Source organism: Fukomys damarensis, unplaced genomic scaffold (genome assembly GCF_012274545.1).
Source record: "Fukomys damarensis isolate Sample0158 unplaced genomic scaffold, DMR_v1.0_HiC HiC_scaffold_10, whole genome shotgun sequence".
NCBI classification, from domain to species: domain Eukaryota; kingdom Metazoa; phylum Chordata; class Mammalia; order Rodentia; family Bathyergidae; genus Fukomys; species Fukomys damarensis.
In genome coordinates, this window is record NW_022900922.1 from 38,968,361 (window position 1) to 38,990,259 (window position 21,899).

The window sequence follows — 21,899 nt, forward strand, 5'->3', positions numbered from 1 at the left end:
CTGCGCACAGCGCCCCCTGCCGGCGGGCCTGGCCGGTCCCCTGTCTCCCTCCCGGCCTCACAAGGCTCTCCTGGGGCGGGGGCAGCCCAGACCCGAGCCATTCCTGTAGGGCACGGAGCACGGAGCCGACCCATCCAGGGAGAGGGCGGGTGACGAGAGGAAAGCAGAACTGGTTCATCTGAGCAGACGTGGGCGCCTTCAGACTGAAAACCCTAAGCCCAGGGTGCGCTGTTTATGCTCAGGTTGGATGAAGCGGGACCGCGGTGTAGAAATATGATTGTACAAAAGGCTGAGCCAACGGAAATACACGGGGGGAAATGAGGCAGCCCCCTGTCCAGGTTCCCTGGCCTCCCTGTGTGACGACCCTCCCCCCGGGGACAGCGGCACCGGTCCGGAACCAGCATCTCCGATCTGTCCAGAGGGCGAGCAGAGGACCTCCTCGTGGCCAGCTCTTAACACGAAAGTAGGGGAGATTGGAATAACATTTCTCTCTTTTAAAGACCACGGGAAAAGGTCTGCAGTTCCTATTCCTGCTGGGGGGCTGGGGAGACAGGGATTCTAGTTTCTGCAGTCCTGTCTTCCATCAAAGGATACAGACAGGAGCGCCTCCATCTGTAACTCCAGTTCACCCGGTTGCTTTCCTCCATCCCTAGCGTCCCGGAAGGAAAATCAGAGCTTTGGCCCTATGCCAAAACTTTACATTCCTGAGTCAGGACCACCCTCAGCCATTCTGCCCAGCAACCCTTCAGGCCCCACCCTCTCGTGCAACCTATACTACCCAATCGAGATGGACGGTGAACCTTCAAACCAGCCAATGGGGAGGAGATCGGCTCCCCCCGCCCCCCGACGCATTAGTGTATACAAGAAGCTGCTGCTGTAGCTTGGTGTGCTTGCTATCTGCCTTAGAAGTATAGTGCACCCTTCTGCAGAAGTAAATGTGCCTTGTCGAGATTTATTGGTGTCTTGTGTGCTTTATTTCTGCATGGACAAATTGAGTCTGGGGCTTATTGGCAGCAAAAGCCCTTCAATTCAAAGCTTTCACCATGTATGCCCAAATGCCATATTTTTGGAGCACCAACAATAGGTGCAGGAATCTATAGAGATATGTGTGTACCCGGGCTGATCTGTGTACAAATAATATTTTTTTGTTTCCCTTGGCAACGCCTGGAAGCAGAAACCATCTAATAGCAATGAGCCGGCCTCACAAGCCAGTCTTGTTCTCCTAAGAACTGATCTCAATCCACGGCTGGGTTCTAAGATAGAAGCAGGGAAAGCACAAGAGGAGTCTGGAACATCCTCAAGTGCCAGAAAGTAAGAAAACAAGGAAAATAGGAAGGAAAATGGGACTAGTTAAAAGGATATAGGAGCAGGCTGAAAGAACTCTCAATGGCCAAACTAAAATATCCTGATCAATAAAATAAATAACTGTACTGGATTAAAACTCAACAAGCAGAATGTTATCTTTAAGCCCACACTAACATAAACAACTGATGGAACAAATAAACCTTGCTCATGAAGTAAAAGTAATAAGAGAAATAGACAATCATCATTTAAACATTACTGTAAACATTGCTACCTGCAAATCTATTGGACACTAAACTTGGTCTGAAAAACTTCAAGGAGAAACTGGATTCTTGTGTATTCTCAAAATATCCTCCCCTGAGTTTATGAATTATAGTGATGATTTTAACATAAGGCCACAGACACTCTGGCACCCTGGGGGGATTATTCCCCCTCCTCTTGACTGTGGCTTCATATAGTGACTTGTTTCCCATGAACAGAGAATAGAAAGGGGAGAAAAATGTTATTAAAGTACAAAAAGCCAGCATACTATGTGCTAGCAAGTGATCAAGGTTAACATCACCAGTGACAGACCAGGGTGATATTGCAGGTGAGGGGAAAGTGGTTCTCTTCGGGCTACCTAGGTTCTTTAACTGCAATAAGAACCAAATTGATAGAAGACACAGTAACAGGAGAAAATCTATTTAATTATGTGCACACAGGCAACCCACAGAGATGAAAGAAGATGAATGATCCCACTAGCTTCAGTGGCTTTTGGTGACTGAATACTGTCTCCACCAAAGAGGTCACCTGGCCACACAGCCACATGAGGGTGATATTGGCTGAGCTTGTCATCTGGAACTTGGAGGCTGGTTTGTCTGTCTCATAACCACTGCCCCTTCATCTAGGCCTGCACCAGGGGCCAGTGCATGACCTTCTGAAGTCCACCTCAGAGCATACTGCCAACGTTTTCCAAACATGCGTCCATAGGGAGCCATGAAGCTCCATGATGTACCTGCAGACCAGCCACTTCACTTTTCCCTGCTTTTAATCACCTTGCCACACACCATGGACCACCCTGCCCCTTTGAACCACAAATATTCCAATCCCTATGCTTACGGAGGCAGATGTGAGACTTGGGGCTCCCACCTCCTCACCATGAGCACATATTGGTTGAACTCTCTTGTGAAAACTGCCTTTCAGTGATTGGCACACCACACAGCAGGCAAAATAGTCTCTTTTGGTGACAGAAGATGGACCAGATAGCCAAATTTATTACCATCCTGAGCTATAAAGGGGGTGAGGGCTGGGCTTTCTAGGCAGTGGTGAAGACAGGTTATAGGAAAATGAGGGGAGGAAATGCAGGATGATAAGATCAGCTTGTTGTGCATACAAGAGTCTCAGGACATTAAAGTCTAGAGCAGACTCTTCCGGCTGAAATATTTTTTCTGCTTTGAATTTCCTTTCCTTTACAAAAGGTAGTTTTTCAGAGCTACTCTGCCTCTCAAAAATAAACCAGAGAAATATATTTTGGAGTGGCACATTCTAGTTTCTGCTGTCATATTTTGGGGTGGCATGTCCCACACCCCAGCAACGTCATGTACCCCATGATAAGAAGTGGTGAGAAGGCACATCATGTGGTTATTTTCCCCAGAATTCATAACATCAATCTAATTATTGAAAATATACAAACCCAGATTGAGGGATAGTCAACAAAATTTGTGACTTCAATGATGGCAAGGAAAGAAAGATAAGGAAAAGCCAAGAAAGTGTCTCACTCAGACCAAAGGAGTTAACAGCAGCATAATGTCTAAATGTAATATGGAACCATGAATTGGATCTACATCAGCAATAGAAAATTTGTGTGAAAATCCTAATAAAGTCTGTAGTTTAGTTAATAACAAATGTACCACAGTTAGGTAAAATGTTGACATTATAGAGCCGTACACCTGCACGAAAGGCTAGGCATTTTGGGGCCTGATACATCGTTGCTGTAGGGCTGTTTGTGTATTGTAGAGCAGGACCACCCCCCTGTCGATAATATGCAGACTCTGACTGTAGTGCTGTCTTGAAAATTAGAAAATTCAACCTCTACCTGAATAATAATTCCAGGAGTAGAGTCTATGTAAAAACTTCACTATATTCAACTATGTTGGTGACAGTCATCTGTTGAAAAGTATTGATACTTTCTCCAGGAATACAGGATGCTTCACATAGGACAATAAATTGTCCATTTTCCCAGGACCAAATGGCTTCCTGGGATACAGGGCTTTCAGGACAAAAGGAATTGTCAACCTAGCTGCATATAAATGTGTCCAGGTATTTAAAGGGTTTCTCTCACCCTTTGAAGTCTGTCCATAAACCATCAAGATTCCTGTGGACCAAAAAGCCAGGCATGGTGATGCACACCTCTAATCCCAGCACTTGGGAGGCTGAGGCAGGAGGATCACTGTGAGTTCAAGACCAGCCTGGGCTGCATAGTGAGTTCCAAGTCAGTCTCAACTACATAGTGAGACCCTGTCTCAAAAAAACAAAAACAAAAAGATATTCCTGTGGACCTATAGTTAAGAAATGTTGATGTGAAAGAAGCGCATTCCACTTATGTGAGGAAGATGAAAAGAGTGAAAGGTAATAGTAACCACTGGGTTGCAGAAAGCTAAATCCAGAATTAGATGACTAGTTTGGAGCTGGTGGAAGCCCACACATGTGGGCACAGTGGTATCTGTCCCCAGCACAGTTGAAAATGAGGCCCCATAAAAGGTGAGGAAATAGCTCTGAAGAAAGAAAAATCACACCACCATGAGAGGGAGCTTCCAAGAATTGTGAACTCTCATTTTTCATCACCTATCTTTTTCTTAAAATTTTCTTCATGCTTTACCATTCCCAACAGCCTCATAGTTTGACTCAGTTCTACTGTGAAAAACCTAGTTAGCCTGTATGCGTTTCCTGAGAGAAAAAGACATTTCTCTGGTAGATTCCTGAACAACCTGACTGGATAATTTTTATGCTCCTGGCCGGGGGACGACTGTTGTAAAGAGCTGAAGGCATATACTTGAAAAGTATAAATTGCTCCACACACAGAACATATACATTTTTAACACTTATAAAAAGGGTGGCTTCAGGGAAAGAGACTTGAGTTGAGAGGCTGGGAGCCCAGAGTCATTTTGGGGGACTTTCTCTTACAAAGTGTGCTAGGAAAATCTGAATCTCAATTTTCACTCACTCCTGAGAACAGTAACATTTGAATCATTTTTAAAGCAGATTCTGTTATTAACCACTGTGTGCAAAAGATTGTGCTGACCTATTAAATCTCTAAGCTTTCCAGCATTCCCTGTTGGCCAGATATCGGTATCTTCCCTACACTCACTCTGAAAATATGAGCAAGGTTGCTTTCTGGAACACCAGAAGGCATCAACCTCAAATTTTTAGGAAACAAGCAGGAGCATAATGTTTCCTTAATGATTCACTGATTGTGTTAATCAGCTATCCATTACTGCAACAAAATACCTGAGACAATAAGCCCATAAAGAGGAAGGTTTATTTTGGCTCAAAGAGCTTCGGAAGTCTTAGGTGGTGGTTGCTTGGCCCAACTCCCTTTGGCCTGTGGCAGGGCAGAGCATGGTGGCAGGGGGTATAGCTGCTCGCCTCCTGGTGACTGGAAAGCAAAAACGGGAACAGGAAAGGATGGTACCCCCGTATCCCCTGCAAGGCCAGTCCCCAGTGACCTGACTTCCTGCCATCAGACCCCCACACACATACAAACAGGTTTCACCATCTCCCAATAGTGCCACAGGCTGTGACCAACCCTTTGGCCTATGGCCTCTGGGGGAAGGTTATCTGCAGCACACCACCGACTGGCACCTGACAGTTCCAGAGCCTAGGAGGCTGACAGGAAGAACTAGGAACTCCACAAGGTACCATTCACACCTACAATGGAACTACATTGTGACTGCCACCTGGCAGGCCGTGGTGTTAATGCCGTCATTTGTGGGCAAAGACCAAATTTTAAGTAAGTTAGACAGGAAAAGCAAGGTATATCTTAGAATGTACAAAATTTAGGGTAAACCAGAGGCCAAGAAAACAACGTCCTTGATTCATCTAAAATTCTACGGCACGCAACCCCTGCTCATACCTCCTCTTTTCCCCCACCACTGCAGACAGCGGCTCCAATGTGTCAGAAGTGAACTAAGAAAACTGTACCAGAATAGTACCATCGCTAATGCTTTTTCCTGAAATAAAGATTTTTGTGGTATTTGCACTTTTTTCTGAAATCTAAGGGAATGTTAGAAGTGACAATTGTTTGTTGTTCATTACAGAAAATATTTCATTACAGCTTTACAAATAAAAACGTTTTTTTTGTTGTTGTTGTTGTTCTTTTTTTTTTTTTCTGTAATTCAGGCTCATCTTGAACTCACCATGTGGGAGCCTAGGTTGGCCTTGAATCCACAACGGTCTTTCTGCATCAGACTCTCACACCCTAAAAACTTCACATGGAATTACCTTTTCATTTTTAAGCCTCTTTACCCTAAAGGTATTTAAGTGTTTTTTCATTTTATGAACTAACTCAGTGATAGTTCAGTAGTGTAATCTCTACTCTTGGTTTTTGGATAAACAACAGAAAATTTTTCTCTTCTTAATCACATCTGAATACTTTTATTTAAAATAGAAAAAGGGAGGGACAGAGACAGAAAGAGGCAGAGAGAAGAGGAAAAGAGAGAGAGACAGAGAGAGAGTGACAGAGAGAGAGAGAGAGAGAGAGAGAGAATTATTTCACCATGTGCCAGCCAGCACACAGGCCCTCTGTGTCCCTGAGATCTGTGTCTGTGAATCCAACTAACTTCAAATCAAAAGTATTTTTTAAAACTAGTGTCTACAGTACAGACTTATTCTGGTCATTTTCCCCTAGCAATTTTGTACAGCACCTGCCTGCATTATGTCCTGGTGTTGTTGTTACAAGCCATCCAGAGGTGATCTAACACACAGGAGTGTGTGCTGCGGAGATGCATAGACTGCACAACACTCGTGTAATGGACAGAGCACCTACAGCTTTTCACATCCACTGGGGTCCTGGAACGGACCCTCAGACACCGAGGGACTGAGGTTCTAAGGAGGCAACAACACAACCATGTGCCTTCAGAAAAAAAATAAAGTGCTATTTATAATTTTCTTAAAACCTATGACTGAAAAAAACTATGAAAAAGACATTACATAGGCATAAAATACAGAAACATCTACAATGACTACACTCAGTCAACCAATGCACATCACAGCATACGCACTGTGACCTTTCAAGGGTAAGAAAAATCCAGGGGCTCAATAACGGGCCCAAGCGGCACAGAGCACGCGCTTCTTCATGCTTGGACCACACCAACCACACAGCGGCCTCAAGGAGAAGCTAGCTCCTTATGAGATTCTTTTAGAAACAGCCATTCGTTACATTATATTCACTACTACAGGGAACTGTCCTTTGCTAATTTTCAACCAGGAAAATTGTGAACTAGATTGCTCCCACAGCATAAAATTACCTTTCAGTTTTATATAATTGTTCTAAATATTTATTGTTGTTAACATATCTAGTAGTTAGTGTGTTCTAAACTTATCAGCAAATATACCTGATAACAAAATATTTAGAGAATTTTGTTATGAGTCCCTCTAAAATTTACTAGTATGCAATGTGTTGAATCAGGTGTTCATTTGAAAAAATGTAAAATACCTCAATTTCCATTACTGTGGTTTCTCTGCTAACTTTTCTCATAATTCATTAAGAAGTACTGATATCGAGATAACAACAAACTGTCTCTGGAAATTTGGTATAACATTTGCTTGGACATTAAGACGAAAATGCATTTTCTAATATTAGGATGTGTTCTCTAATGAGTATCCTCTCATATTTCAGTAAACTCTTTCAGTGGTTTGCCCATTTTCCTCTTTAATTATACATCTCTTTAATAGAAATAAGTGAGGATAGAAACTCAACAAAACACCATCATTTTAGCTGTTAACACAGCAAGGCTTTAGCTGTTGTTTGTGAGGATTTTCTATTCTTTTTGGTGGTCCTGAGAATCAGAACGCAGAGGAACTCTACCACTGAGCTTTACCCGACCCTTTGTAAATTTTTTAACTTTTAAGACAGGGTCTTGCTAAATTACCCCAGTGAAGCCTGAACTTGTGGTCATCCTGTCTCAGCCTCCCACAGTGCTGGGATTATGGGCATGGGCCACCATGGCAACAGAGCAGTTCTTAAGGTCTGTCCCAGACACATCAGCATACTAAGAATCAGTGGAGACACAGAGCCTGAGCCCCCACTGGTACCTCAGGAACTCAGAGGAGGAGTGACCCCAGCAATCTGGATTTTAAAAGCCTTCCAGGTAACTCTGAGGTAAAAACAACAGTTGCAGCCTGGTGTGGTGGTACACACCTGTAATCCCAGGACTCAGGAGGCTGAGGCAGGGAAAATCACTACAAGTTGGAGGCCAGCCTGAGCTATACAGTGAGACAACAAAATATATGGTTGTAATTAGAACACTGTCCTTCAGTCTGAAGGTTTTATTTGTGGCAACGGAATGTAGGTGTGACCTCAGCATGTAGGCTTTGTCCAGACTCACTTCTACAAACAAGCCAACTGTGGGGTTCACTCCTCACAGCCTGCCTTGGGCATCATCAATATTACAGTCTTCTGTAGAAAAGGAATTCAATTTAAGTGAAATGATAATCATAGAAACAAGCGAATAGAAGATACAAGTGAAATGTGGGGAAAAAAATCATTGTGAATTTTAGTATTGTACTGATGCGGAGAAGGTAGTGTCAGCTTTTAAGTGAGGGTTATGCACCTTATCTTCATAGTTAAGAAGGGGAGTGATGGACAGTTTCACAGACTTCTGTTAGATTTACAAATGTCTGAGAAAATGTGTGGGGTTTGAGTGGGGAGGCATGGGGGTGAGTGTGTGGATGAATGTGTCTGAGTAGGAGTTTTGTTTCTGAGGAAAGGACTTCTAAACTTTTATTCTAATCTCCAAGAAATCCAAGATTCATCCCCAGATATACAAACCAGTGTATACAGCTTAAGAACATAGACTTTCAGGTTAAACAGTTTATAGGAGAGGATCATAAAAGAGCAGTTCTTTGAACTTGTGCAATGAATGTACTTAAGCAGTAGGAAATAAGTGGCTCTCTATCCCTGACATATTTGTAGGAAATCACCATAATAATTCTTTCTGAAAGTAGTGAGAGCAAAGCAACTCAGAATTAAATTAGGCCATGTAAATGTCAGTCTTTGGCAAGGCCTATCACGTGGCTAGTCCTGGTTTCCTAATTATGAAGACCCTTGTGATCAGCCTCCTGAAAGCTCCCTTTACCTCTTTGTTCCTCAGTGTGTAGATGAGGGGGTTCAACATGGGTGTGATGATCCCGTAGAAAAGCGACACCATCTTTCCCCGGTCTTTGGAGGCTGGGGATGGTGGCTGCAGGTACATATAAATGGCGGTGCCATAAAACATTGTCACCACTATTAGGTGGGAGCCACATGTCCCAAAGGCCTTGCGCCGACCTTCTGCTGACTGCATTCTCAACACTGCATGGACAATGAAAGCATACGATATAAGGATTAGGGTCACGGGTATCAGAAGGAAGAGCACGCTGATGAAGAAGAGCTCAGCCTCGTTGGCTGTTGTGTCCATGCAGGACAACTTGAGCAGTGCAGGGACCTCGCAGAAGAAATGGTCCACCTCTCTGTGACCACACAGGGGCATCTGCAGGGTCCAGGTGGACTGCAGCACTGAGTTGCTGAAGCCACTGAGCCAGGATGCAGCCGCCAGCTGTAGGCAGAGCCTATGGTGCATGATGACGGAGTAGTGCAGAGGCCGGCAGATGGCCACAAACCTGTCGAAGGACATGACGCCCAGGAGGAGGCACTCTGTGGAGCCCAAGGCCAGGAAGATGAAGAGCTGGGCCACGCAGCCACCATAGCTGATCACCTTCTGGGTGCTGCAGATGTTCACCAGCATCTGGGGCACAGTGCTCGTGGTGTAGCAGAGGTCCAGCAGTGAGAGGTTGGTAAGGAAGAAGTACATGGGGGTGTGGAGCTTGGCATCTAGACGCGATACCAGAATGATGGCCACATTCCCTAAGATGGTAAGGATGTAGGAAACCAGGAACACCACGAACAGTGGGAGCGCCAGCCATGGTCTGTCCGAAAAGCCCAACAGAACAAACTCCTGGGGGATGCTCTCATTTATCCAATTCATAGTAAATCCTTCAACTTTTAGTTCCCTGAAATACAAAAAAGAGAAAGTAAGTTAAACACGAATTTTCAACATTTTGATGGTGATTTTCATAGACTTAGAAATTGACCCTGTCACGGATGTGAAAACTGCACATTAGTGAAAATTTATTTAAGTGTTTCAAAAGTATTCATACAGCCAGGTATGTTTGACTGATGCCTGTGATCCAAGCTATTTGAAAGGCTGAGGAAGGAAGGCCTGGGCAACTTAGCAAGACCCTGACACAAAGTAAAGATGGAGATGTACTAGCAGTAGAACTGGGTTCAATCCTCAGTACTGGAAAAAAAAAAGTGTTTATGTGTTTATAACAGCTTATTACCACAGTGATTTTCAAAAGTCTTAAAGCACTGGCTGGGGATTTAGCTCAGTGGTTCCACCACTTGCCTTGCAAATAAATGCAAGGATCTGAGTTTGATCCCTGGTACCAAAAGTCTTAAAGAATATTAATCTGTTTCTCCATTCACAGGATTTATTACCCTAGATATTTTGTTCTGAAAATGCATCATTCTCACTTCTTGCCTGTGAAGTTCCTGCCTTTTACATTCATTCTAGTTTCTCCCCCATGCCAAGGAAATGCCACAGTTGTGGGAATTCATTAAAATTGTCTAAACCCCACCTTACCTACTCAGAAAATGTAGACAAATGAGCTATCAGACACACTCTAAAGAGATGTATTCTCTTACTGTTAGAAGCATGGTCCTATCTGAAGTCAGCTCATGTACCTACCTGGCCTGCTAGTTACTCCGCATGGTGACAATTCTCATCTTCAGGCTCCTCGCCTGTAGATTAAAGACAACAATGTGAAGCACTGACACCCACCCAGGGAAATGGCTCTGCCTATTGGAACTCAGCCTCCTGTTCTCTCTACAACTCTTATCAGCCTCAATGACAGGGAACTTGCTGGCCTGTGACCTCCACAGAGCCCAGGGTGTTGGGGAGGACGTGACAGGCAGGACCCTGCAACCCTGGGGCAGAGCCCTACACAGCCCAGGCTTTCTGGAGAGGCAACATTCTGGTGTCAGCTCACAGGCCAGAAATGCATTTACCCCAGTAAAGCTCAGGAGGACACTCTACCATAATATATATTTCTATGTTTATTTCCATGGTATCAAGGACCAAACCTAGGGCTTCCCACGTGCCAGGCAAACATTCCACACTGACCTACATCCCAGCTCCAGTGTATTTTATAGCTCTATCCATATTCATCAAAATCTTAGCAATGCATTAGTTTTTTCTTCTTATTTGAAAACTCCAAGTCCTTTAAAAAATGTCTCTGTGTTCTCAGCTAAGAAATATGAGATATGTGGTCACAGGCATAGATATCTAGTAATGTTCCAGTGCATCTTTAAGTGAAAGTTATTGAATGTTTGTAAAGCATTATCCAATTGGTTTTTGAAAGGGATATAACAAAAAAAAATAAAATAAAAAAGACAGGATATAACATAATGCTGGTATAATATAATATTAGCTATAAATTGATACATGAAAAATAGCCTTGAAGAATACACAAGAAAGACTTATCCCCCAGAAAATGAAGATGGGGCAGGTAAATCAGACTTTATTTTGCTTTTACATGCTTCTTGTTCTAATCTTTAATAGGTAGACATTACTCTTGTAATATTTTTTAATTACCCCTCATCCACTTATTCTCTGTATTCTACTCTCAGACTGGCATGTCTTTTCCAAAGGACTGATTATGTGAGCATTTTTATCTCATTGGCTGCAAAAGTCCGTACATTTACAAGGAAAGTAGGAATTAGGAAACCAGAATAAATGGCAACAGGGAAGAGATCTCACATACTTCCTGATTTCCTGCCAGGCAAGGGTGGTGCACAAATCCCAAGTCCATGTAATTCAGATATTCGTTTGCCTCAGTTTGCCAAATTTACTGGGTTTATTCCCACTGTCCTGATGCAACTACAAGTAGTCCCTTCCATTCTCAGACATTCTGTTGGGTAAATTACAAGGGCTCCTTCTCCGTGATACACATGCAGGAGACCATCTTCCTATTAATGCTCAGCAGGGTCCTCACCACTGCGGCCACCGCAGGTGTTTTCACTGTAACACAGGCCAGTGGGCACAGGACTCAGTGTTTCTCTTAGGGTTCAGCCAGGGCCGCCTCTCCAAGGAGCCTTTCCTACTGAGGGTGACGAGAGGAGGACAGAGAATCAGCTAAGTCCTTTTTAATCTTCTCTTCTGAGACTCAAAAGTTAGGAAAGTGATAAAGGCCATTGCACTGCAGTCGGTCAATGGATGGCATCCTATCCAGCTGGGCTCGGAGTTCAGGACACAGGGAGGGGAGCATTCATCACCCTGCAGGGAGCTGGAACAGACCAAGGGATGGAGCCCCAAAGCTCAGGGGCAGAATTCAGAGCACAGATCACAAATATTTATCCACTTTTAAAAACATGCCTTCAGATGAGTAGTTGTAATTATATTTTGTGTTTTAGAAGTTGTAATTTAAATTTTGATTCAAATCACTAATTTTAGGACTGAAATGTTTGTCAAAACCAAAAAGCTAAACAAAGCACAAGGGCCCGAGCTGTCCTCTGCAGAGGCTGCTCTCCCTCCCCTCCCAGCACCTGCTCCAGTCGCTTTCAGCCAGCATCAGTGTTAAACACTGCTAGCGGACGCCTCTGCTTTTGAGTAAAGCTATGCTGCCAGCATCGCAGGGAATATCATTCTCCTTTTGACCAATAAGCGTTCAGTTGTACATATGCTTTGAATTTTTTTTTTCTTGATACCAGGGATCGAACTCAAGTCCCTGAGCTTGCAAGGCAGGTGGTAGAACCACTGAGCCCCTGGATTAAAGCAGAAATTCGTAGGTGGGAGAGAATTTTAGAAAGCTGCTGATGGGTCACTGCAATTTTTGTCTGTGATTATCTTAGAATATTTTACCCCACAGTGTAAGATACTCGCTTAGATTGATGATATCACTACTTTCTTTTTCCCTTGTATATTCGTTGCCCTTTTATGACTTCTACCTCTTCTTGGATTTTCTCATTCCTTTCTGAGACTGGATATTCAAAAAGATGAGGTTCAGCAAAATCTTGAAAACATCTTTTAAAACATCCACGTGTGAAAATGATTAAAACAAGAAGGGTATCAGCCTTCCGCTCAAATGAGCCAGTAAATCATTGAATAAATCAGCAGCTGAAGTAAATTTTTGGATTCAGTTTTATTTTCTGGAACATGGTGGGGTTGTTACTTTTCTTACAGCATAAAAGCTGCTCACTTTATTTTTCCCGAATTGTCTCCTAGTCCTGTGAGATAATCTTTTTGTTGCAATACAAGGATGAAGAACAGAAGTCATTTGTTTTCCCACATAGCTAACACATCACGCATTAGTTTAGCAGTATAGAGAAATGTGTCATAAAAATGCTCTACTTCATAAAAGATTAATTTTATAGGCAGAACCCTGAATTTATATGCTCAAAGAAATTTAATTACTTTCCCAAGGTCCTGGAGCTAAATAGCAAACCAAAGGTTTGATGGGCTCTAAAGTTCCTATTTTCCTAAGAGATTTATATAGAAGTATTTAAAATAGCACCCAAATTTTACGTAGTAGTTTTTAAGAAGTACATTCTACTTACCTCCAATTTAAGGATTACAAATGGATCTATTTATTTTTAAGTGCAAGAAGCCTAGGTTTCAAATAAGACTAAAAGTTCACAGGCCGTCTGTCTCAGAGCGCTTTGGTGAATTTCCTGACCTCCTCCAGCCTCCCGGGTGCAGAAGTCAGCGCGTCAGCTGACACCTTTACTGACGTTTCCAGTCCATTTTGCAAAAGGGGTAAAAGCACTTTCTCGAAGGTGTCGGGCAGAGGAGACCTGCGCGTTTATAGGGCGCCGCTCCCCGGGGAGGGAGGGATCCCGCCTCGGCCCGTTCCTCCTCCTCACCGACTCGCCAGCCCGGAAAAGCCCTTTCTCGGGGGACCTAGAATTCTCAACTTTCCTGAAACAGAAGAAATGACGATGGGAACTGAAATACATTCTAATAAAAAATGAAAGTTTTGGGTATTGGGTCGGAATTCCTCATCTTTTGTTAACTACTCAGTTCTCAGCCGCTTGGCTAGGAATGAATCCTTTATTTCATGTACGAATTCCCCAAGACACTGCTCAGCAGAACTTTGATCCTTTGATTTCTGTATAAGAAAAAAATCTCTTTAGATTAGCTTTAGCAAACTGCTTATTAATCTGGGTTTGAATATATTTTACATAAAGCATCTTCTGAAATACTAAGATCCACACAAAAGAGTCACTATCTTTTCTGTCGCTGATTCTGAATCCCCAGGCTTGGTCGCTCCGGTCTTCCCTTTCAGGAGTGTACCTGGCCCCTTGAATTGCTTGGATTAAAATGCGTTTATAGTATTCAATTCATCCAGGATACAATACTTTTTACTTTTTTAGCCTATAATATACAGATTTGTTTCAATTCCTTTTCTAAGTGAACAGATATTGAAGACATAATTATAATTATAGAAAAAAATTCATTCCATTAAATAAGAAAAATAAGCTTTTTACACATTCAGGGAAAAAAATCAAACACACAAGTAGAACAATAGAAAAATGACAGTTTATATAACAGACAAATCAAAATAATAGCGCTAACAAAAGGTGATTAAATTATCAAATAGATAAAGATATATCAGGGCGATGCAATAAAGCTGTTCCTATTTGGCAGGCTTCAAAAGAAGAATTAACTTCTTAGCCAATGAGAATGAAGGAAAATGTTACTCTCTAATTGTTGGTTGATATGAAAAGTATTACAGATTTTTTGGAGAGACATTTGGTCATATTTTCTTTAGCAAAACAAAAAACAAAACAAAAAACCTGCATATGTTCTCAGCCTAGTACTGTCATTCCTAGGCCTCTGTCCTATGGGAAAAAACAACCGTATGTAAGGATAAATGAACAGTGCTGCTCATTATGGAGATATTTTAATGGCCAAAGTAGAGAAAAATACATGTCCTTTTGTAGAGAATTTACTGAATAATGAGTACATTCAGTGAATGGAATAATATGCATCCATCTAAAATAAGGAAGTGAGGCGCTAGCAGATTGCGTTATTGAATAAGTAAGGAAAAAAAGTACACAAAAGGGTCCTCATTCTGTGAAATAATTATTTAAATCACCCCAAATATGATTTTCTGTATTGTGTGTCTGTCTGAGATCGTGTGGAAAAATGTGTTACTACTTAGATAATTAACAAGAATCACCTGAGAAAGCCAGAGGTAATAGCTTCTGGGGAAGGAGAGGGAGGAGGAGACTGGGACATAAAATAAAACTGGGCAAGAAGGCAAAGTAAGGTTTCACATAAGGCTTAATTTAAAAACTGCAATGATAGTGGCCTAATTTACAAACTGTAAAAACTGGATAGACTGGTAGGAATATGGGTGGGAATGGTTAGGGGAAAATTGGACTGTGTAAAACTTTTCTATATTTTTAACAGGTTGCAATTTCAGTGAACAAAAACCATAGTAAACAAAGGACTAAGTAAGCATGTGGAAAAAGATGGGTATTTATTCTGCAGAATGGACCAATCAATGAAAAATATTTCAAAAGTGATCAAGTGAAATCAAGTGATGTCCCAGTCCTGGAAATAGGGAAAAATCTCCTCAGTTAATTGCTATTGGCCAGACACTGTATCAAGTTCTTTAAAGGAATTATTTCACCCTTACGCCCTGTGAAATAGCGATTCTTGTTCTCCATTCCACACGTGTAGAAACTGAGACTCAGAGAGTTTAAAATAGGGCAGGTTAGAAAAGGACATGACATAGAGGTTGGCTTTTGTTTGGCCTTTTCCTTTTGCCTTGTTATTCAAAGAGTCATGTACCTTCCTTCCTACTGGAACTCTGTTTTGGGGAGAGATTAGAAATCTGCTTACTAGCATAGCTGACTTTTTTCTATTCCCTAGTAAAAATTTCTGTAACATCCCAAATTTGTATGTTATTTTCTGACCTTTTTTGGTGGAGCAATGTTGGGAATTAAGCCCAGTCCCTCACACTGAACTACCTTCCCAGTCCCCTTTCTCTCTCTCTCTCTCTCTCTCTCTCTCTCTCTCTCTCTCTCTCTCTGCTCTTTTTTTTTTTTTAATTTTGAGACAGGGTCTCACTAAGTGACTAAATTGCCCAATCTAAACTCAAGTTTGAGGCTCCTGCCTCAGCCTCCCGGAATACTAGGATTACAGGCATGCACCACCACATCCAGCCTTTTTTTAACAGAAGACATTGACTATTAGAACCAAATTCTCCTGTATTAAAGTAGACAAACTATCTGTGTTTTCTGTAAGATAAATATAATAGTAGAAAAGGCTAGAAATGATGGCTTATCTGGGAGAAACTGGAGATGGGGTAAGAACAAGTCCAAATTTTACTAGCACTGAAAATGACTCAGTATTAAGAGTCCCAAGTGACAGGAAAAATCCTAAGAAATCCAAGGGAATGCAAACAAGGAGAGACTATCATGACAATGATTCCTTCACATAGTTCCACTCATGTTGCCAAAAGAAATAAAGAAAATGAATGTTTTCAGTACAAAGAATCAGGTCCTGTGTGTATGTGTGTGTGTACCCATGCTTGCACACATACACACTTTCAGGTTTATGCATAAATTGTCTGAAACATTTCAAAGTTGTGGACAGGATATCCGTTGTCCCTAAATTCCTCAAAGTACATATCCTAGAAACAAGACCATTCTCATAGCATATTTCCAGTTTAACTGCTTCAACAGGAAATGAACATTGGTACATTGGTCCACTCTAAACAACATATTTAAATTCTGTCAATTGCCCTGGGAGTGTCTTTAAAATCTCCTTTTTCTGTCCAGTACAGGATCCAACTCAGAATTATGGGCTTCAATCAGTTGTCAGGTCCTTTAGTTTCCCCATATTTGGAGCAATTCTTCAGTTTTTTCTTTGTCTTTCATAATAATCACATTTTTTCAGAATGTAGGCTTGTCACTCAGTAAAATGTTTCTCAATTTGGGATATTTGGCTTTTTATTGTTATTATTTTTTGATAGGAATACCCCAGAAATGCTGTTATCTTCTCATTTGTCGAGAGGTATTTGATGTCCATGTGTCTCATTAGTGGAGATTTTGAATTTTACTGCCAGGTTTAAAAAGTGTCTCCTAAATTTGTCCACTGTAAAATTAAGTAATAAATATTCTACATTGATTACCTAAGAAGTTTCCTACTTCTAGTTAGTTTGAATTTGTGTAGATATCCTTATCTTATTGAAGATTTACTCCCAAGTCTCAACATTCATTGATTCTCACCTAAATCACATACATTATTACAGTGTTGCTTTCAGAATGGTGATTTTCTAATCTCACCACTGATTGCTCCCTGTTGAATAATTGGGATTCTGCCATGTCAACTTTCTTATTCACAAGTTTCAAGCAGTATGGACTCATACATATCTTGCAGTACTGGGGATTGTACAAGGGCATCCACACTGAGCTACATCCCCAACTTTAGTTTTTTAGATAGGTCTCAGTAAATCTGGAACTTTTGATCCTCCTGCCTCAGCCTTCCAGAGTGCTAGGATTACAGACAGGTGTGTACCACCACACCCAACAGACTCGTGGATTCTTATTTCTTTTGATTAGTTGTAACCAATTTTCACTTTGACACTCAAATATTCCCAGGTTAGACCAGTGGAAGTCTCTTCCATCTGGCTCCCACTTTCTTGTTGTGTGACCATGGCAGCATAGAGGATGAATGATTACTCAGAGACAAGACTTAGTTCAGGTACCAATAGGGCCCAGAGCAGCTATCTCAGCCAAGAGTTGCAATCATTAGGGAGACTCCCAGGAGAAGCCATGAAGCCAAGAACCCTCCAGCTTTTATTTACAGTATCAGTGTAAGTGAAAAAAGCAGGAAAAAAACAATTTTGGGTTTTTTTATGTTTTTGTTTTTGTTTTTTGAGACAGGGTCTAACTATGTAGTTGAGACTGACCTGAACTCACTGTGTAGTCCAGGCTGGTCTCAAACTCACAGTGTCCTCCTGCCTCAGCCTCCTGAGTGCTGGGATTACAGGCATGCGCCACCATGCCCGGCTGAGAAAAACAGTTTGAGCAAGGATCTGTCCCAAGGCTCGGCAGTTTTCTTGGAGAAAGAGGAAAGACAACAACCAGACACAACATGCCTCACAATCTAAACTTCTTGTTTAACCATTCATTTTTCATACATCCTGTGTTTTTTGCCCTGCAGTTCAACCTTTCACTCCTCAGTCAAGTCCTCCACACCTGCTGTCCTCTCCCAATTGGTTCTGCTAGCACTTCATTAGTTTCAACACAATAAGATGTCCCTGAAATAGCTATTTCTCCAAACAGCCCTAGTTTCTTTCAGTGATGAATGGCATTAGAAACCATGATCTAGGAGCATGGTGTGCTCATTTCTATTTCATACCCATGTGGACACAGACACCGTATCTCTCCATGTGCTGTCCATCTGTGTATCTTAAACACCAGCAATTTACCAGCACAGTTCCAATTCCAATCCAACATGGGGCTCTGTTTCACTTCCTTACTCCAACTTCCTCCTGGAGCTGGAAGGAACCTGGCTCCTCAGCACATTCACCAACCACGCACTTCTCTTCTTGTGATCAGCCTCCAGCTGGCAGGTCCTCTTGAGTCCTGACCTCTTTGTCTACTGGGGTTCCTCAATATGAGTAACACACACGCCTCCCTTTAGCTGAGCCTTCTCGTGCATGAAATCATGCACTGTGCAAACTGTCCTGTCTCTATTCTTCAACTGAGTATAATGTTTTTGAAATTCATCCTTCTTAATGTATGTATTAATAGTTTTATTGTATTAAAACACCATTATCTAGGGCTGGGGATTTAGCTCGGTGGTTCGGTGGCCTGCTTCGCATGCACAAGGCCCCGAGTTCGATCCCCGGTTCCAAAAAATAAAAATAAAACACCATTGTTTGTTTATCCATTCTATTGCTGATGAATCTTTTGATCATTTTTTGTTTCACATTAGTATTATTGGGATTGTTGTGAACATTCTTGTAAATATAATTGCTATATAAGAATCTTCCAAATAATCCTCCCAAGTAGAGGTACTGTTTTGTGCAATGACTGGAGAGTTGCTTGCTTCATGATGTTGCCAGTATTTGATATGGTCAGTCTTTAAATTTTATCCAGTTTAGTGAATATGTAGATTATAATACAGTTTCAAAATACATTTACCTATTTGCCGATGATGGTGTTATTTGCTGATGATAGCCTTATTTCATGTATTTATTAACCTTATCTTCTTTCATGTGTAACTCTGATTCTCATTAAAACAAAACAAACAGGATTGTAGCTGGGTATGGTGGTGCATGCCTGTAATCCCAAATTCTTGGGAATTCTCTTGAGGTGGGAGAATCACAAGTTCAAGGCCAGCCTCTGCAGTTTAGCAAGATCAAGTTTTAGTCTGGGGGACAGACTGTTTACTGACTCCCTGTGCTATAGCCCAGGTCCAGTTACAATAAGGACTGCTTCGTGTTCCTGTAAAGAAATTGTTTGTCTTTTGATAAGTGATTGTAAGTTGGACATATAAGTCCTTTGTCAGATGTATGATTCATAAATATTTCCTCACAGTCTGTGGCATGCCTACTTGTTTCACTAATCGTATGTTTTGATGGGCAGAAATTTTCAGTTTTATGAGAATTGCTATCCACTACCTTCACGCTTGGGAGCTTGGCCCCAACATCATTAGAAATTTTCACATTCTAATTCTGTGACACTAGAAAGTCTGAAGAATCAGGGGCTGGAGTGGTCTGAGAAGCTTTTCATACACCTAGAAAGCTAACAGTAGCTTACCTTAGAGTATAGATGATGACAAACCATACATGCAACAGAATCCCTAAAACCAGTGTCTCTTATATAAGCAAGAAAAATTCTAAGAAAAAAGAAAAATTCTCACAGCCATTTTGTGATCAACTGACAGGAGAATTATGACAGAGGGACATTGCAATGGGAAAGAGTGGTCATGCTGAATTTTACAAGTTTACAAGTTTACACCAATATGTGTTTATACAAGCACATTACTAGAGTCCTTCCCAGGTCCCCGGAGAGGTTTATGCTAGTGACATGGGGTCATGGTAAATACACCAGAGGTGTTCCCCCATGGCACCTATTGCATCTGCAATGTTTATTACAAAGTTAGCTCAAATCTGGAGGACGAGTTCTTCTTCCAGGAAAGACAGAACAGCTTCAGGGAGTCTAATTGTCTTCCAAAAACTAGAAAAGTCTTAATACAAGAAATAATAAATACAAGAAAATCTTTTGTGCAACACATCACAGAGCCACTAAAGCAACAACAGCAAAAAAAGTTAATGTTCCATGAAGAACTAGGAAGCTGGGAGGAAGCTGTTCCCCTTGGGGAAGCTACTGGCTTCAGAGCAGCAAGAAGCTGGCTGTTGTCCACCAGTGAAAAAAACACTAAGGGGAAGAAAGGGGGAAATACAGCAATCTGTCACTCTTGTAGAGCTAAAGTGACAAAAGTGAACTGAGCACCTAACACATGGTAGTTGTCCCCTGAGGCATTTGACAAGACTTTAAGTCAGGAAAGAGATTTTTAAAAAATAAATAGCTAGCTCAAAACCTCTGAAACACAGCTGAGTTTCCAGTGGACTTACGGTGCTGAGGAGGGAAACTCTAGACTTCATGACCTACATAGAGGGTGGGCCTGATAAACATACCCGTCTCCCCAGAAAAGCGTCAAGGGTTAGGCACAGGCGCAACAACAAATGGCCAAGTGCTGACTCAGCTCCAGTGCCACCTGCCTGATGGGGCTTGACATCTGCTCTGCTCAACAAGGGAGAGGGGGGATCTTCCAGCATCCGGGCACACGGCCACAGATTGTGTCTATAGACATCTGGGGCTGCATAAAATGGAAATGAATGAAAACAACAATGTATATCATTTGGCTGCTCCTGGGAGAACTTCAGAGAATAACATTCCATGAAAGACTTGAAAGATACATTGGATTTCAGCTAGGTTATCTGCTTGACCTGTGCATAGGAGAAATGAACCTTGTGAGTGAAAAAGATTATTATATGCTTAATCATGTGTCCATTTTAATTGCAATTGACCTGGAAGTTGTGGTTTTCTTATTCTAAGGATTACTCCAGCTTCTAGTTCTTGGAATGTACCTATCTGTATGGTTTTCCCTTCTAAAATTCATCTCAATGCAAACATAAAACTAAAAGGCTAGGAACAAAGCACACGTACATCGGGTTCCCTCAGTGACATGTCAGTGAGCCCGTTCCATACTGCACTTCAGCTGCAGTACCCTTAATTATCTTGTCATCCACTAGGATTTTGTCCTGTCTCACTGTGCCAATAGCATTTTGCTAGAAGGACCTATTCAGCTGGAGCTGGCAAATTCATCAAATGATGTGGTTGGAAAATACAGACTCACAGGTGGTAAGAGTTCATCGTATGAAAACTGAAGGCACTGTCACCCTGTAAGATTTTTTGAGGTAATGGGATCTAGTATGTTAGGCTGCCTCCTTCAAGGAAAAAGTCCAGGAGCTGTGTCTTGCACCCTACCTCTTTGAATGCAACCCAGAATTAAGTGTGGTAGACAGAATAATGGCCCTCAAAAGTGCCAGCACCTAATCTCCAGAACCTGTGGCTATATCCTCTCCCACACCAAAAGGGACTTAGCAGGTCTGACTAAGTAAAGATCTTGAGATGGGAGGTCACCCTGGATTGTTTGGGTCCCCAAAGGAATCACAACTGTTTTTTGTAAGAGGGAGGGAAAGGGATAAGAATCAGAAAAGGAGACTGGAAAATTCTATGCTGCTGGCTTCATGGATGGCAGGTGGCACCAACAGCCAAGGAATGCCATGGCCTCCAGAAGTCAGAAAAGTCCAAGAAACAGAGTCTCCAGAGGCCTCCAGAAGGAGCACAGCTCTAACAGTGGAGTCCAGGCTGGAGACCTGATCGCTTCCTGGTAGGCCTGGGCCAAGAAGACATCCTCCCCTCCACAGAGTACTCTGCAGCTCCGGAGGGCTTGCCTTTGAGTCACAGTCCTCCCTGCCTCCCTCCTCTGCCAGCCTCATGCATCTACAGACACGCATCTCCTGAAAACAGGGTTTGTCCTGAGCAGTGTTCTGCAAGGTTGTTTCCTACATCATCACAGTGTGATCAGTTAATCAAGGAGCACAGAGAACACAAAACTTGTGAGGCTGCTGCCGGTACAACACAGCATACTCGAGAGTAAACTTCTTTTTAATAAACAGGAGCACATTCTAAAATAATGATAAAAGAACAGCATAGTAACTATATAGGCCCAGTAAGGCACGTGTGCATCATCATTAGAAAGTATTATTCC

General features: G+C 42.0%; 1 protein-coding gene across 1 annotated transcript; it reads right to left on the reverse strand.

Moving 5' to 3' along the window:
• Positions 1–8,567: 8,567 nt before the first annotated feature.
• LOC104870630 (olfactory receptor 2B2-like) lies at positions 8,568–9,533 on the reverse strand. Its single transcript, XM_010636316.2, has one exon. The coding sequence runs from the start codon at positions 9,522–9,524 to the stop codon at positions 8,568–8,570; it is 957 nt and encodes a 318-aa protein (XP_010634618.1). The 5' UTR covers positions 9,525–9,533.
• Positions 9,534–21,899: the final 12,366 nt, after the last annotated feature.

Excerpts from the sequence above, each read along its gene's own strand:
- LOC104870630 (XM_010636316.2), bottom strand. The coding sequence starts at position 9,524 with ATGAATTGGATAAATGAGAGCATCCCCCAGGAGTTTGTTCTGTTGGGC.